The sequence below is a fragment of the Salvelinus alpinus genome, chromosome 12, assembly GCF_045679555.1.
Source record: "Salvelinus alpinus chromosome 12, SLU_Salpinus.1, whole genome shotgun sequence".
Lineage (NCBI taxonomy): Eukaryota > Metazoa > Chordata > Actinopteri > Salmoniformes > Salmonidae > Salvelinus > Salvelinus alpinus.
In genome coordinates this window covers 28,686,394-28,704,157 of record NC_092097.1, presented here as the reverse complement: position 1 = coordinate 28,704,157, position 17,764 = coordinate 28,686,394, and the positions used below count along the sequence as shown (strand labels likewise).

At 41.7% G+C, this 17,764-nt stretch overlaps 1 protein-coding gene across 3 annotated transcripts in view; it reads right to left on the bottom strand.

Annotated features, from left to right (window-relative positions):
* Nucleotides 1–1,090: 1,090 nt before the first annotated feature.
* LOC139536609 (ras-related protein rab7-like) overlaps nt 1,091–17,764 on the bottom strand; it is a 21,739-nt gene continuing 5,065 nt past the window's right edge. Inside the window, exons 2-6 of one of the 3 annotated variants that reach the window (XM_071337268.1) lie at nt 11,719–11,781; nt 8,951–9,077; nt 3,343–3,561; nt 2,992–3,120; nt 1,091–2,543 (exon numbers count right to left, since the gene is read on the bottom strand). In XM_071337268.1, the coding sequence (XP_071193369.1) occupies nt 2,448–2,543; nt 2,992–3,120; nt 3,343–3,561; nt 8,951–9,077; nt 11,719–11,771 (624 nt within the window). In that variant the 5' untranslated portion in view covers nt 11,772–11,781 and the 3' untranslated portion in view covers nt 1,091–2,447. Of the gene's footprint in view, nt 2,544–2,991; nt 3,121–3,342; nt 3,562–8,950; nt 9,078–11,718; nt 11,864–17,764 lie in introns of all 3 variants that reach the window. The other 2 variants (XM_071337269.1, XM_071337270.1) reach the window with 2 other exon arrangements.

The window sequence follows — 17,764 nt, the reverse complement described above, 5'->3', positions numbered from 1 at the left end:
CTTCACACCAATCAAATCACATCCTAAGCAAATCTTCATTTTCATTTCTGGTCTGCTTGTGTTGATTTCCTGCAGTAGGTTGCTTGCTAAATCAGCCCTTTCCTAAGCCATGGATGGAGATGGGGATTTGGACTTTTTGACTTAATTCTCTGTACAGGCCAATGATTAAGATGGCAATTCTGATCTAACCATAAATTAATATATTATCCAGTGGCATTATCCAGTGGCATACAATGGAAGTTCAATAAGTATCCTAGATGTAGCCTATCCCTTTTAGGCTTACATTAACTAGCTAGCTAACTTAGCTGGTTCATTGTTGCCCATGCGAGGAAGTTAGGCTAGCAAGCATTTTAGCTAGGTAGCCTATGACAACAAAAACTAAAAGTGTACTGTATGACATAGACCGTATTGCCAACATGAAATAGAGGATGGCATTGACATTCAACTAGTCTACAAGTAGGGTGAGTCCAAATGTTTTACTTGTGAAGGCACACACACACAGAAATCAGTACCATGGACAGCCACATGATATTTAGTAACATTGATTGGACTAAATCGTTTTTGGTGTATTAAACTATATATTGCCTTGCTGATTTGATCATATCTAAGTTGAAATGGTGCTGAAATAGCAGAGCCAATGCTCCTGTTGTCTTTTTACTGACTTGTGTGGTTCTAAATCAGTAGTTGTTTAGTAAACTGTCTAAAACATTGAACTTCCTTGACCATGTTGCAGGTCATAACTGTTTGTTACATGCAATATTTGCTTTGTAGATTTCACTGGACAGATGTTGCTCTCTGGTTTTGTGATGAAACAAATGTGGGTAATTTAATTTATTGCACCACTGTGTGACTTTTCTTTTTGTCACAGCCTTATTGTATATCATGCTGGCATATGAACAAATGGGTTATAGAGCAAACAACGCAATTACAGTAGTTTGTAATATGGATTTCTTTTTTTTTTTTCTTTTTTTTGGGGGGGGGTAATATGGATTTCTTACTGGCTTGGCTTCCTCAGTGATTTTATCCACGCACCCATACTGTTCAACTCACTCACCAGCATTTTAAAACACATGGCAGTAAAACAATAATATTTTTTTTAAATATTGAATAACTTTTTATTATCATTACTTTTGAAATCCCAATACTCAACAACTGAATTGGCATAGCACTGATTATTTCGTTAAGAAGAGGAGTAATACCAGGGAAAATCCTTGGACTGTTTCTTTGTGATTGATAGAAATAACATCCAATTGTTTAATCTCTCATCTTTTCCCCACTGTTCCTGTTATATCCACACTCAATAGTAGTACACAATCTGTTAAAAAGTCATATTAAGCACTTATTAACAAACTCTTGCCAACCTGAGCTATCAGCAGAGAGGAAGATACAGTAGAGACAATACAGGCATAACAGTGGACAGATGTAAAGAGGGACAGAGCTGTAATTCTAGTGTTGAAACACATTGGCTGACAAAGGAAAGGACATATAGAACATAGTAGTAGCAGTAGTTCTAGGAGTATTAATATCTTAGTAAGAACTTTCTCCATGTCTTTCATTGTTTGTGTCGTCAGCTTTTCTCTTGTCATCGCCTACTTATGAATATTTCCCCTGCAACATAAGCTACTAAACCAACCAATGCGCACTCCCAACAAAGGGCATTGTCAGCCACTTGTGCATTTTTTTTTTTATAGCATCAACAGGCTTCCTGGGGGTAGTAGAGAAGGATGGTGGGAGCAGTGTTGTTGTTAATGGCTTGTTGTCAGTCAAGCCCAAATAAGAGTTTATAACAAAAAATCAGTAAAACAACAGTGCAAAAACAAGTATAAGCTTCCGATTGGCTTAAGACTTAACATCGACAGCCAATACGAACAAAAAATTATAGTACAGCCAATTATTTGTCAACAGTAAGGTAGGCAATATAGAACTTCAAGTCAAAACAAAACAATTATGAAGAACAGAAAATACAGAGGATTAAATGTTTCAGGACAATGAGAAAGATATCATCATCATCATGTCAAGAAGCTTCAGCCATCACTTTAGAGTTCTCCACTGCACTCCTAGGACATGGCTCCATCTGGACCCCCCAATGTGAGAGACAGAGAGGGGACACAGTCAGACAGGGTGGGCCAGGCTGTGGGTTCACTCATGATATGGATTCAGGAACGGGCAGGAATAGTGGAGTCTACAGGGGTGTACCAATTCTTCTCTAACGCATTGGATTCATCAAGATGTGTATGTGTGGGAGTGAATGAATGAATGTGTGTTAGAGGTGTATGTATACACCCATCATGTGCAGTACATGTAAATAACTGGAAACTCGTTGGGATTCTGTTGGGAGGGGAATGTGACATGGGTGCATGCAGAAACCAGAGGGGCAGTCCTTTCCTTTAGAAAGAGAGAAGGGGGTTGTTCCTGAAGGCCAGACAGAAGATAGTCCATGTTGCGCCTCAGCAGCTGCAGGCCTCTGCTGAAGGCTTTGCTCGGTCATTCCTGTCCAGCTTGATGGGTTCCGGGAATTCATTATACAGCTCCACCTCTGTCTCCTGATAAAAATAAAAGAGGGAGAAACAATGAGAAGATGGAGAAACTGGGATCTAAGTTTTACTCTTCTACTTAAGTAGTCCTCTGAAAGAACAGTCAACAAAACAAAGGCCTGTCTCCCACTTGAATCTTCTCTTTGTGCCAGACTGGGTTCAAATGCCTTCTGTTTCATTTTTCTCTATCTGTCTATATATTTTTGCTGCTCTAGGGACATAATTATTGTTTGGATAACCTTATTTAACTTATGTGTTGATATTTATTGTTTTACTCTTTATGCGATGTGCACTGAATTATCACAGTGAATTATTGTAATGTTTATCTATGTGTCAATTCATCCCATAAGGATTGGGTTGCCAACTGGCGATTTGACACAAAAATAAAATGTCATTCATTCACCAAAAACCCCAATTCCCTCCTGTGAGCTGCCATGATGATCCTGGCCCCACCCACCTGTTTCAGGGCATTGCGTGCGATGGTCTGGAAGGCCTGCTCTACGTTGATGGCCTCCTTAGCACTGGTCTCAAAGTAGGGGATGTTGTCCTTACTCTGACACCATGCCTGAGCTCGCTTGGTCGTCACCTGGGTGTGGAGGGAAAGACATTCACAAAAATCAGATGAGATCTATGAGGAGACCCCAATATTGGTGAAAAACACACATTAGATCGTACCCTGCGACTGAGAAACTTTGAATCATATGTATGGAAACTCCACTGGAGATGACATTAGCATTAGGGCCAATGACTGTAGTACTAGAGGTGGTAACATTAGATGTGGTAACGCCTATAGTCATCCGTCACCCACCTGTCTGTTCTCCAGGTCGATCTTGTTGCCTAGCACCACAAAGGGGAAGTTCTCGGGGTCTCTGGGACTGGCCTGGATGAGGAACTCGTCCCTCCAGCTGTCTAGAGTCTTGAAGGTGTTAGGAGCAGTCACATCAAACACCAGCACACAGCAGTCTGCACCGCGGTAGAACGCCACACCCAGAGACTGGAACCTCTCCTGCCCTGCCGTGTCCCAGATCTGACCATGTGGACAGGTAGAGGGAGCGATGGAGGGAAGAAAGGAGGGAGGGAAACCGTGACAGAAGGAAAGAAGGTTAACTATTGCTGGGAAACATGTTTTCTTCTGAACTAAGATCTTAAACTAATCACACTGTCATGTAATCAGACTTGTTTGGTTGCCACTTGAAGTTTGCATCAGTGTTACCAAAAGCGTACTTCATAATTAACTGTTGATCAAATCACCCATTGGTATGACAAGTTGTTTGCATTTCCTTAGTATGTAGCCTAAAGGTTAAGAGTGTTGGGCCAGTAACCGAAAGGTTGCTGGTTCAAATCCCCGAGCTGACTAGGTGAAAAATATGTCAACGTGCAATTGAGCAAGGCACTTTGCTCAAGTCACTCTGGATAAGAACATCTGCTAAATGACTAAAATGTAAATGTATGTAAATCAGACAAAACAGGTGTACCTGTTTGGCACTACTGATGTAGCCACGTCATAATCACTTCCCCAGTCTACAAAGGCACTTCTCAGCCTGAAAATGGTGTGTATCTGTGATTACAGGGCTCATAAAAAAAAAAAAAAAGTGACCTTGGCCTCAACATTACTCCCTGTCAAAATAAAGGGTATATATAAAACATTTAAGAAAGTGCTCCATATACTGTTTATTAGGGCTGACCTCATTTAGTCAACTGGTTGATTGTTTGGTCAATAGGCTGCTGGTTGACCGACATTTCTTTAACAATTTAGAATTTTTCTAATGGTGCACAAGATACCTGTCTGATTCGCACCGGTCTCAGTGGACTAATCCATTGCGGAGACCACGGGGATGGCATAGTCCATCACTCAATGTGATACTGAAATTGTATATGGTTATATTATGAAAAAATAATGGTGCAACACTAATAAATGGAATATTATTTAGAACAAATGCACTTTCTCCCGCGTTGGATATGGTCGCTGTCCGCGGTTCTGAAAAATAATCTTCAGTATGCCATAGAATTGGCGCATTTCCGCATTTCCCCATACGTGCATAATTGCAAAGTTACAGCATTTTGGGATTGAGAACAATGCAGCGGAGGCAGCAGCAGCATAGAAGAGGAAACAGTCCTTGTCTTAGCCTAACTGTCTAAGAAAATTAAGAGGAAACCCCAATTTTACAGTTGAAGTCAGAAGTTTACATACACTTAGGTTGGAGTCATTAAAATTCGTTTTTCAACCACTCTACAAATTTCTTGTTAACAAAATATAGGTTTTGGCAAGTCGGTTAGGACATCTTCTTTGTGCATGACAAGTCATTTTTCCAACAATTGTTTACAGACAGATTATTTCACTTATAATTCCCTGTATCACAATTCCAGTGGGTCAGAAGTTTACATACACTAAGTTGACTGTGCCTTTGACTTCTCTAGGATAGGGGGCAGCATTTTCACGTTTGGATGAAAAGCATACCCAAATTCAACTGCCAGCTACTCATCCCCAGAATATATGCATATTATTAGTAGATTTGGACAGAAAACACTCTGAAGTTTCTAAAATTGTTTGAATCATGTCTGTGAGTATAACAGAACTTATTTAGCAGGCAAAACCCCGAGGGCAAACCATTCAGATTCTTTTTTTTGTTGAGGTCACTCTCTTTTCAATTAATTTTCATTGGGAATCCAGATTTCTAATTGACCTTCTTGCAGTTCCTACCGCTTCCACTGGATGTCAACAGTCTTTAGAAATTGGTTGAGGTTTTTTCCTTTGTGTAATGAAGAAGTATGGCCATCCAGAACTAGGGTCACTTAAAGTGTACTGTTTGTTAGAGGCGCGTGACCAGAAAGCTAGCTAGTTTGTTTTAATCCTGTATTGAGCACAGATCATCCCGTCTTCAATTTTATCGATTATTTACGTTAAAAAATACCTAAAGTTGTATTACAAAAGTACTTTGAAATGTTTTGGCAAAGTTTACAGGTAACTTTTGAGACATTTTGTAGTAACGTTGCACAAGTTGGAACCGGTGTTTTTCTGGATCAAACACGCCAAATAAATGGACATTTTGGATATATATCGACGGAATTAATCGAACAAAAGGACCATTTGTGATGTTTATGGGACATATTGGAGTCCCAACAACAGAAGCTCGTCAAAGGTAAGGCATGAATTATATTTTTATTTCTGCGTTTTGTGTCGCGCCTGCAGGGTTGAAATATGCTTCTCTCTCTTTGTTTACTCTGTTGCTATCCTCATAATAGCATCGTTTGCTGTCGCCAAAAAGCCTATTTGAATTCTGACATGTTGGCTGGATTCACAACAAGTGTAGCTATAATTTGGTATCTTTCATGTGTGATTTAATGAAAGTTTGATTTTTATAGTAATTTATTTGAATTTGGTGCTCTGCATTTTTACTGGCTTTTGGCCAAGTGGGACGTTAGCGTCCCACATATCCCAGAGAAGTTAAAGAGCTTGGAAAATTCCAAAAAATTGTCATGGCTTTAGAAACTTCTGATAGGCTAATTGGCATCATTTGAGTCAATTGGAGGTGTACCTGTGAATGTATTTCAAGGCCTACCTTCAAACTCACTGCCTCTTTGCTTGACATCATGGGAAAATCAAAAGAAATTAGCCAAGACCTCAGAAAAAAAAATGGTAGATCTCCACAAGTCTGGTTCATCCTTGGGAGCAATTTCCAAAGGCCTGAAGGTACCACGTTCATCTGTACAAGCAATAGTACGCAAGTATAAACACCATGGGACCACGCAGCCGTCATACCGCTCAGGAAGGAGACGCGTTGTCTCCTAGAGATGAACGTACTTTGGTGCAAAAAGTGCAAATCAATCACAGAACAACAGCAAAGGACCTTATGAAGATGCTGGAGGAAACGGGTACAAAAGCATCTATATCCACAGTAAAATGAGTTCTATATCGACATAACCTGAAAGGCCGCTCAGCAAGGAAGAAGCCACTGCTCCAAAACCACCATAAAAAAGTCAGACTACGGTTTGCAACTGCACATGGAGACAAAGGTCGTACTTTTTGGAGAAATGGCCTCTGGTCTGATGAAACAAAAATAGAACTGTTTGGTCATAATGACCATCGTTATGTTTGGAGGAAAAAGGGGGATGCTTGCAAGCCGAAGGACACCATCCCAACCGTGAAGCACGAGGGTGGCAGCATCATGTTCTGGGGATGCTTTGCTGCAGGAGGGACTGGTGCACTTCACAAAATAGATGGCATCATGAGGAAAGAAAATGTGGATATATTGAAGCAACATCTCAAGACATCAGTCAAAGCTTAGTCGCAAATGGGTCTTCAAATGGACAATGACCCCAAGCATACTTCCAAAGTTGTTGCAAAATGGCTTAAGGACAACAAAATCAAGGTATTGGAGTGGCCATCACAAAGCCCTGACCTCATTCCTATAGAACATTTGTGGGCAGAACTGAAAAAGTGTGTGCGAGCAAGGGGGCCTACAAACCTGATTCAGTTACACCAGCTCTGTCAGGAGGAATGGGCAAAAATTCACCCAATTTAATGTGGGAAGGCTACCCGAAACATTTGACCCAAGTTAAACAATTTAAAGGCAATGCTACCAAATACTAATTGAGTGTATGTAAACTTCTGACCCACTGGGAATGTGATGAAAGAAATAAAAGCTGAAATAAATAATTCTCTCTATTATTCTGACATTTCACATTCTTAAAATAAAGTGTTGATCCTAACTGACCTAAGACAAGGAATTTTTACTAGGACTTTTTACTAGGATTAAATGTCAGGAATTGTGAAAAACTGAGTTTAAATGTATTTGGCTATGGTGTATGTAAACTTCCGACTTCAACTGTATGTATTCCTCTTGTCCAGATGGAATAAGGCAGTGTGCAGTACGATGGCATCATCTGTGGATCTATTGTTGGATTGTATGCAGAGCTGGCGAAGGCTAGCTTGTCCGGGAGCATTACATCGGTGTCTGCGAAGTGCCTGGTTTTCCCCTTCATAATCTGTGATTATCTTGGGTCTGTCACATACGTCTTGTGTCTGAGCTGTTGAATTGGGAATCCACTTTCTTTCTGTATTGACGTTTTGCCTGTTTGCCTTACGGCGGGCATAACTTTACTGTTAGTATTTGGTCAAATTCCCAGTCACCTTGCCGTAGTTAAATGTGGTGGTTCGCACTTTCAGTTATCACGAATGCTGCCATCTATCCACGGTTTTTGGTTTGGATAGGTTTTAATCGTCACAATGGGAACATCCCCTATACATTACCTGATGAACTCAGTCACTATCAGTGTATACATCAATGTTATTCTCAGAGGCAACCTGTAACATATCCCAGTCCACGTGATCAAAACAGTCTTGAAGCATGGATTCCGATTGGTCAAACCAGCGTTGAATAGACCTTAGCATGGGTACTTCCTGTTTGAGTTTCTGCCTATAGGAATGGAGGAGCAAAATGGAGTCGTGCTCTGATTTGCCAAAGGGAGGGCGGAGGAGGACCTTGTAGCCATCCCGGAAGGGAGAGAAACAATGGTTAAGAGTTTGAAGCGCCAGTACTGCAGGCGATGTTGATATAACTTCGGTAGCGTTTTCCTCAGATTTGCTTTACTAAAGTCCCCAGCTTTAATAAATGTGGCTTCAGGATATGCAGTTTACACAAGGTCCAGTGTAGTTCCTTGAGAGCTGTCGTGGTATCGACTTGAAGATATACACACGGCTGTGACGATAACCGAAAATTCTGTATGGAGGTAATGCGATCGGCATTTGATTGTGACGTATTCCAGGTCGGGTGAACAAAATAACTTAAGTTCCTGTACGTTACCACAATCACACCATGAGTAGTTAATCATGAAACATACACCTTCGCCTTTCTTGTTCCTGGAGTACTATATTCCTATCTGCATGATGTATTGAAAACCCAGCTGGCTGTATGGACGGGGACAGTATATCCAGAGAGACACATGATTCTGTGAAACAGAGTATGTTACAGTTCCTGATGTCTCTCTGGAAGTAGATCCTTTATTTTCTCCACGGACTGAACATTCGTGACTAATATACTCGGAAGCGGTGGATGGTGTGCACACCTCCTGAGTCGGACTAAAAGTCCACTCCGAATACCTCTTCTGTGCCGGCGGCGTCTTGGAGCTGCCTCTGGGATAAGTTAAAATGCCTTGGATGGTACGAACAAAGGATCCAATTCAGGAAAGTCGAAATGCTGGTGAGTTACCGCCTCTCTGATATCAAAAAGTTTTTTCCGGCTGTATGTAATAATGCAAAGAACGTTTTGGGCTAATAACGTGAGAAAGAACATTATAAAAAATAAAATACTGCAAAGTTGCTTAGGAGTCTGAAACAAGCGGCCATGTCTATCCGCGCCATCTTTATTATTGGATATTGTGGCTGTGATGGTGGTGCTGTAGCCACGTTTCTGTACCTGCATTGTGACGAGCCGGTCGTCCACCATCACCTCCTTGGTCAGGAAGTCAGCTCCTATTGTGGCTTTGTACTGGTTACTGAACTTCCTATTCACATACTGGTTCATCAGGGAGGTCTTCCCAACTCTGAGAAGGAAAGATATGAAGGGAGAGAAAGAGAGGTGGACAACAAGCAGGGGAAAGAAAGGTGTTAAAGATAATTATTAATTTATTTGACATGGCTGCATTATTCCAACTATCCATTCAGTCCTAATGGTGAAAGAGGAACTATGGCCAATGGCTCATGAGACAAACTCAATGAGGAGCAGAGAGAGATCAGACACTATTAAAACCCCATTAGAGGTGCTCTGATGCAATACTGTGGACACTCACACTCTCTAGCTCTCCTCTGCAGTGTTGAGCATGCAGTGACACAATGAGAATACAGCAGCATTAGATTACACAGTGTGAGAGGGGAGGGAAAGTGAAATAAAAAGTACAGTCATAAATCAAATGGAGACATACAGGTAACTGCCAAAATAAAGGAAACACCAACATAAAGGGTCTTAATAGGGCGTTGGGCCACCACGAGCCGCCAGAACAGCTTCAAAGTGCCTTGGCATATATTCTACAAGTGTCTGGAACTCAATTGGAGGGATGCGACACCATTCTTCCACAATAAATTCCATAGCTTTGTGTTTTGTTGATGGTGGTGGAAAATGAGGTCTCAGGTGCCGCTCCAGAATGTCCCATAAGTGTTCAATTGGGTTGAGATCTGGTGACAGACATACAGTCACCCTTTAAACCCCCTATGCTCCTTTGAGACCCCTCTTTCAAAGTCACTGAGATCTCTAATTCTAGCCATGGTAGCCAAAATAATGGGCAACTGGGCATTTGTATACATGACTGTAAGCATACGGGAGTTTTAATTGCTTAATTAACTCAGGAACCACACCTACAGTGGGGCAAAAAAACTATTTAGTCAGCCACCAATTGTGCAAGTTCTCCCACTTAAAAAGATGAGAGGCCTGTAATTTTCATCATAGGTACACTTCAACTATGACAGACAAAATGAGAATTTTCCCCCCCAGAAAATCACATTGTAGGATTTTTAATGAATTTATTTGCAAATTATGGTGGAAAATAAGTATTTGGTCAATAACAAAAGTTTATCTCAATACTTTGTTATATACCCTTTGTTGGCAATGACAGAGGTCAAACGTTTTCTGTAAGTCTTCACAAGGTTTTCACACACTGTTGCTGGTATTTTGGCCCATTCCTCCATGCAGATCTCCTCTAGAGCAGTGATGTTTTGGGGCTGTTGCTGGGCAACACGGACTTTCAACTCCCTCCAAAGATTTTCTATGGGGTTGAGATCTGGAGACTGGCTAGGCCACTCCAGGACCTTGAAATGCTTCTTGCGAAGCCACTCCTTCGTTGCCCGGGCGGTGTGTTTGGGATCATTGTCATGCTGAAAGACCCAGCCACGTTTCATCTTCAATGCCCTTGCTGATGGAAGGAGGTTTTCACTCAAAATCTCACGATACATGGCCCCATTCATTCTTTCCTTTACACGGATCAGTCGTCCTGGTCCTTTTGCAGAAAAACAGCCCCAAAGCATGATGTTTCCACCCCCATGCTTCACAGTAGGTATGGTGTTCTTTGGATGCAACTCAGCATTCTTTGTCCTCCAAACACGACGAGTTGAGGTTTTACCAAAAAGTTCTATTTTGGTTTCATCTGACCATATGACATTCTCCCAATCTTCTTCTGGATCATCCAAATGCTCTCTAGCAAACTTCAGACGGGCCTGGACATGTACTGGCTTAAGCAGGGGGACACGTCTAGCACTGCAGGATTTGAGTCCCTGGCGGCGTAGTGTGTTACTGATGGTAGGCTTTGTTACTTTGGTCCCAGCTCTCTGCAGGTCATTCACTCGGTCCCCCCGTGTGGTTCTGGGATTTTTGCTCACCGTTCTTGTGATCATTTTGACCCCACGGGGTGAGATCTTGCGTGGAGCCCCAGATCGAGGGAGATTATGAGTGGTCTTGTATATCTTCCATTTCCTAATGATTGCTCCCACAGTTGATTTCTTCAAACCAAGCTGCTTACCTATTGCAGATTCAGTCTTCCCAGCCTGGTGCAGGTCTACAATTTTGTTTCTGGTGTCCTTTGACAGCTCTTTGGTCTTGGCCATAGTGGAGTTTGGAGTGTGACTGTTTGAGGTTGTGGACAGGTGTCTTTTATACTGATAACAAGTTCAAACAGGTGCCATTAATACAGGTAACGAGTGGAGGACAGAGGAACCTCTTAAAAAGGCCTGTGAGAGCCAGAAATCTTGCTTGTTTGTAGGTGACCAAATACTTATTTTCCACCATAATTTGCAAATAAATTCATTAAAAATCCTACAATGTGATTTTCTGGATTTCTTTTTCTCATTTTGTCTGTCTTAGTTGAAGTGTACCTATGATGAAACAGGCCTCTCTCATCTTTTTAAGTGGGAGAACTTGCACAATTGGTGGCTGACTAAATACTTTTTTGCCCCACTGTATGTGAAAGCACCTGCTTTCAATATACTTTGTACCCCTCACTTACTCTAGTGTTTCCTTTATTTTTGCAGTTACCTGTAGATGTGTGACACAACCAAACAGCAGTCTGACTGTACAGGAAGACTGTAGTAGACTGCAGTTTCTAATGAATCTGGAATACCCAAACAGCAGTCTATTATCAAAGTGGAAAACGAAACACTGGTCAAACAGGAAGAGAACACAAATAATCGGTGACTAACCCAGAATCCCCAAGGATGATGACTTTCAGGAGCACTTTCTTCCTGGACGTCATTCTGTCGTGTCTGATGAGAGACCACACGCACAAAATCAGGGTTGCGTCTCAATCTCTCCTTCCTCCTGAAGTGTGCACTCGTTCACTACTCCCTACACATTTAAAAGCATTGTATTGATGTAGGCCAAGAGGGAGCATTGTATTGATGTAGGCCAGGCATTTCCTTTCAAATCCATACTTTGGGAGAAAGTTGATTATTTGGATACAACCCAGGACTTGGACTATGCACGCACGCACACGATGATTTAATAAGGCCCGCCATGATGTCTTAGTTAAAAAATTATATATATTTTGTATAATTTTTTCTTCCAAATGACTAAAACCAAATCGAAACTGTGTAGACATTATAATGTATGTTCAATGTGTCCAACTCGCTAACAATCATCAAAACTAAAGCTAGACAGTAAGGGAGCATCCGAAATTCCAGAAATTATGGATAGCGGATCATTATTTGCACATTTTGACAGCGAGGAAATAACACATTTTCAGCAAGGCCCTACTGGGGTCCAGACCATGGTGAAGACCAAACGGGCCCCCGGGGCAAATTAGTTTGACACCCCTGCCCTACCTAAACACAAAAACATGCACACACCTGGAAAAAAGTAGTTCTTGCAAGTATATTGACCTGATTTCTCTAGACATTTTATATTTTTCAAATAGTTTCAAACTGATTGCTGGGGTTGAAATTAGAGGTCGACCGATTAATCGGGGCCGATTTCAAGTTTTCATAACAATCGGAAATCGGTATTTTTGGGCGCCGATTTGCCAATTATTAATTTTTCTTTTTACACCATTTAACTAGGCAAGTTAGTTAAGAACACATTCTTATTTTCAATGACGGCCTAGGAACGAGGCAGAACGACAGATTTTTAACCTTGTCAGCTCGGGGGATCCAATCTTGCAACCTTACAGTTAACTAGTCCAATGCTCTAACACCTGATTACATTGCACTCCACGAGGAGCCTGCCTGTTACGCGAATGCAGTAAGCTAAGGTAAATTGCTAGCTAGCATTAAACTTATCTTATAAAAAACAATCAATCAATGACTGTCATTGCTCCAATGTGTACTTAACCATAAACATCAATAACTTTCATAAAATCAATACAAGTATATATTTTTAAACCTGCATATTTAGCTAAAAGAAGTCCAGGTTAGCAGGCAATATTAACCAGGTGAAATTGTGTCATTTCTCTTGCGTTCATTGCACGCAGAGTAAGGGTATATGCAACAGTTTGGGCCGCCTGGCTCTTTGCGAACTAATTTGTCAGAATTTTACGTAATTATGACATAACATTGAAGGTTGTGCAATGTAACAGGAATATTTAGACTCGTGGATGCCACCCGTTAGATAAAATACGGAACGGAATAAACGTTTTGTTTTCGAGGAGATAGTTTCCGGATTAGTCAAAGGTATATGGTTTAGAAAGAAATAGTCGACGCGTTATAATTCCTGTAATAACTTGCGGCTGAACTTGAAAGGGGTTCCTTCGTTATTTTACCGTTCATGTCTTCCATAGAGAATGTCTTGATCTACTTCAAATAAGGTCTGTGTTTCGCGGAGGAGCAGACTGACAGGGGTCCATGCAGACAAGCTCTGCTTTCTACACTACAACCCAAAACTTCTTAACTGGGAATATTGAAGACCCATGAAAGCTGATGGTTCGTTTTAACATATGTTCTCATGTTATTTGAGACTAAATAGATTTTATTTATGTATTATATTAAGTTAAAATAAAAGTGTTCATTGTTCATTCAGTATTGTTGCAATTGTCATTATTACAAAAGTGTGTGTGTATGATATATATATATATATATACTGCTCAAAAAATTTAAGTGAACACTTAAACAACACAATGTAACTCCAAGTCAATCACACTTCTGTGAAATTAAACTGTCCACTTAGGAAGCAACACTGATTGACAATAAATTTCACATGCTGTTGTGCAAATGGAATAGACAACAGGTGGAAATTATAGGCAATTAGCAAGACACCCCCAATAAAGGAGTGGTTCTGCAGGTGGTGACCACAGACCACTTCTCAGTTCCTATGCTTCCTGGCTGATGTTTTGGTCACGTTTGAATGCTGGCGGTGCTTTCACTCTAGTGGTAGCATGAGACGGAGTCTACAACCCACACAAGTGGCTCAGGTAGTGCAGCTCATCCAGGATGGCACATCAATGCGAGCTGTGGCAAGAAGGTTTGCTGTGTCTGTCAGCGTAGTGTCCAGAGCATGGAGGCGCTACCAGGAGACAAGCCAGTACATCAGGAGACGTGGAGGAGGCCGTAGGAGAAAACCACCCAGCAGCAGGACCGCTACCTCCGCCTTTGTGCAAGGAGGAGCACTGCCAGAGCCCTGCAAAATGACCTCCAGCAGGCCACAAATGTGCATGTGTCTGCTCAAACGGTCAGAAACAGACTCCATGAGGGTGGTATGAGGGCCCGACGTCCACAGGTGGGGGTTGTGCTTACAGCCCAACACCGTGCAGGACGTTTGGCATTTGCCAGAGAACACCAAGATTGGCAAATTCGCCACTGGCGCCCTGTGCTCTTCACAGATGAAAGCAGGTTCACACTGAGCACGTGACAAACGTGACAGTCTGGAGACGCCGTGGAGAACGTTCTGCTGCCTGCAACATCTTCCAGCATGACCGGTTTGGCGGTGGGTCAGTCATGGTGTGGGGTGGCATTTCTTTGGGGGGCCACACAGCCCTCCATGGGCTCGCCAGAGGTAGCCTGACTGTCATTAGGTACCGAGATGAGATCCTCAGACCCCTTGTGAGACCATATGCTGGTGCGGTTGGCCCTGGGTTCCTCCTAATGCAAGACAATGCTAGACCTCATGTGGCTGGAGTGTGTCAGCAGTTCCTGCAAGAGGAAGGCATTGATGCTATGGACTGGCCCGCCCGTTCCCCAGACCTGAAGCCAATTGAGCACATCTGGGACATCATGTCTCGCTCCATCCACCAACGCCACGTTGCACCACAGACTGTCCAGGAGTTGGCGGATGCTTTAGTCCAGGTCTGGGAGGAGATCCCTCAGGAGACCATCCGCCACCTCATCAGGAGCATGCCCAGGCATTGTAGGGAGGTCATACAGGCACGTGGAGGCCACACACACTACTGAGCCTCATTTTGACTTATTACATCAAAGTTGGATCAGCCTGTAGTGTGGTTTTCCACTTTATTGATAAAAATTGATAATTTTTGTGTGATTTTGTTGTCAGCACATTCAACTATGTAAAGAAAAAAGTTTTTAATAAGAATATTTCATTCATTCAGATCTAGGATTTGTTATTTTAGTGTTCCCTTTATTTTTTTGAGCAGTGTATATATATATATATATATAAATACTTTTTTTATTTTTTATTATCGGCATCGGCTTTTTTTGTCCTCCAACAATCGGTATCGGTGTTGAAAAATCATAATCGGTCGACCTCTAGTTGAAATCCATAGCTTCGCACAATGAGCGTCAGAAAATGCTATAATGTGTGTGATTTAGCACTGTGTGTACTGTATAGTCAGTGCTATTCCACTGGGCATCAGACTTGAACTCTATTCATTCCAGTCATGTGTTCCCTAATCTCTCTCTCACACCACACACCACACACAGAGTCTGAGGACTAGATCATGTTTCCCGTCAAAGGCGAGAGAACGACACAACCATAAAACTCTACTCTTTCCCAATCACTTCCAGGGTGGCCGTTCCCAAACTGCAGTTTTAATAAGTGATTATGCTTCAATACTAATGGCAAACATCCTAACTTTGAGGGCACATTCTCTCAATGGAGAAATCTAGGTGAGATCTCTCACAAAGGCACACACACCTGGTGCAGTGTCATGGGAAAGAACCCAGCCCAGTCCTATCTGGCACTGACTGAGATAAGGGATAATAGAAAAGCCCCCCAATGTTATACTGAAACAATGATGAGTGACCCATTCAAATCCATCTTGTGTTTATCATGGGAAACAACAATGTAACAGCCAGGCCAACAGTCAGATGAATGAGTACAACAGCCTTTGTCCGGCCTATTACCATCAAGATATATGTCCGTCTAAACAAAGAGAGTAACTAGCCAGTTATTAATTAAGGAGGAAAGACATGACTGTTTAGGCTACCGCTACACAATCCCCAACATTCCCCTGCATGTACTATCCATTAGGCTTGGGCGGTCTCCAGACTGTCATACCAACCTTGTGCCATACAGGGATATTCGGTAATACTGGCACTGGACAGGGGCACTACTTTCAGACCACACAGCCTCAAATCCGAAGGTTAACAATGCTAACAAATACGTATACAATCCCATAGAGAACTCTACCTAAATGCTAACAAGGACAATGTGAACATTTCATACAGTCTCTGACAAACTATTTGCAGGTAGGGATGGGCATGAGTAATCAAGTACTCAAGTACTTGAACGGACGTCAAATCTCGACCTTCAACCAGAGATTTTTTTAATCCAATACTGTAAAACTATTTGGTGGAATGTGATTTGTGGCTGCCCGAACGGGCAAGTGAAATTGTCTTGACCACTTTAATTTGCTTTGACTCTAGTGTTCCATTTGTACATGTGCATTGGCGGGGCACAACAAAAAAGAAACCAAGTCAAACATCACACTGTTCTTCCCCCTCTGTGTCTCATTCACTCACATGTGCTGAGTGCGCACACAAGATCCCGTTAGGCCAACAGAAATAAATGCCTATAAAAACATAGACAGGTTCCACACTGAAAATATGCAAAAACATTAGCTTGACAAAGAGAGAGCATATTTTCATCAGAATCATTAAGCCTGGGCCTACTCAACAAGCAGATGTCCTGGCCATAATTCATCCCCATGCAGTGTTCAATGTGGAATTGTTCATCCATTTTGAAAATTCCAAAGAACAGGCAGAATAAACTAAATCGAATATCTGTATATTGAAAAGACACATTTTGGTTTGTAACACAGAAAAAAAATTGTCTTTCAACTCGCTAAATTGAGACCCGTTTTAAATGATCACAGAGAATAACTGTTCCAGGCACGAGATACGCATCACTTCGCACTGGAAACTTTTTTTATTAGGAAAAATATTCTGGTCAATTTAAATTCTGTTATATTAAATCATATATTTTTTTACTATAAAATAGCTGTGACTTGACAAGGACTCAGGAAAAAACGAGCATCTTGTCTACTAAATTAACAAAACAAGGCTATGCCACAGCACAGCCATAGTCTTCTACAAGCAAGCTCCACTACTGAGGTTGCTGCCTTTTTGAAGATAGTGTTCCACGATATACACTACCGGTCAAAAGCTTTAGAACACCTACTCATTCAAGGGTTTTTCTCTATTTTTACAATTTTCTACATTGTAGAAACTATAAACACATATGGAATCATGTAGTAACCAAAAAAGTGTTAAACAAGTCCAAATATATTTAATATTTGAGATTCTTCAAAAAGCCACCCTTTGCTTTGATGACAGCTTTGCACTCTTGGCATTCTCTTAACCAGCTTCACCTGGAATGCTTTTCCAACAGTCTTGAAGGAGTTCCCACATATGCTGAGCACTTGTTGGCTGCTTTTCCTTCACTCTTCCAACTCATCCCAAACCATCTTAATTGGCTTGAGGTTGGGTGATTGTGGAGGCCAGGTTATCTGATGCAGAACTCCATCACTCTCCATCTTGGTCAAATAGCCCTTACAAGGTCTGGAGGTGTGTTGGGTCATTGTCCTGTTGAAAAACACATGATATGGGATGGTGTGTCGCTGCAGAATGCTGTGGTAGCCATGCTGGTTAAGTGTGCCTTGAATTCTAAATAAATCCCAGTGTCACCAGCAAAGTACCCCCACACTATCACACCTCCATGCTTCACGGTGGGAACCACACATGCAGAGTTCATCCGTTCACCTACTCTGCATCTCACAATTTACCAGATTGACTGACCTTCATGTCTTAAAGTAATGATGGACTGTCATTTCTTGCTTATTTGAGCTGTTCTTGCCATATAATG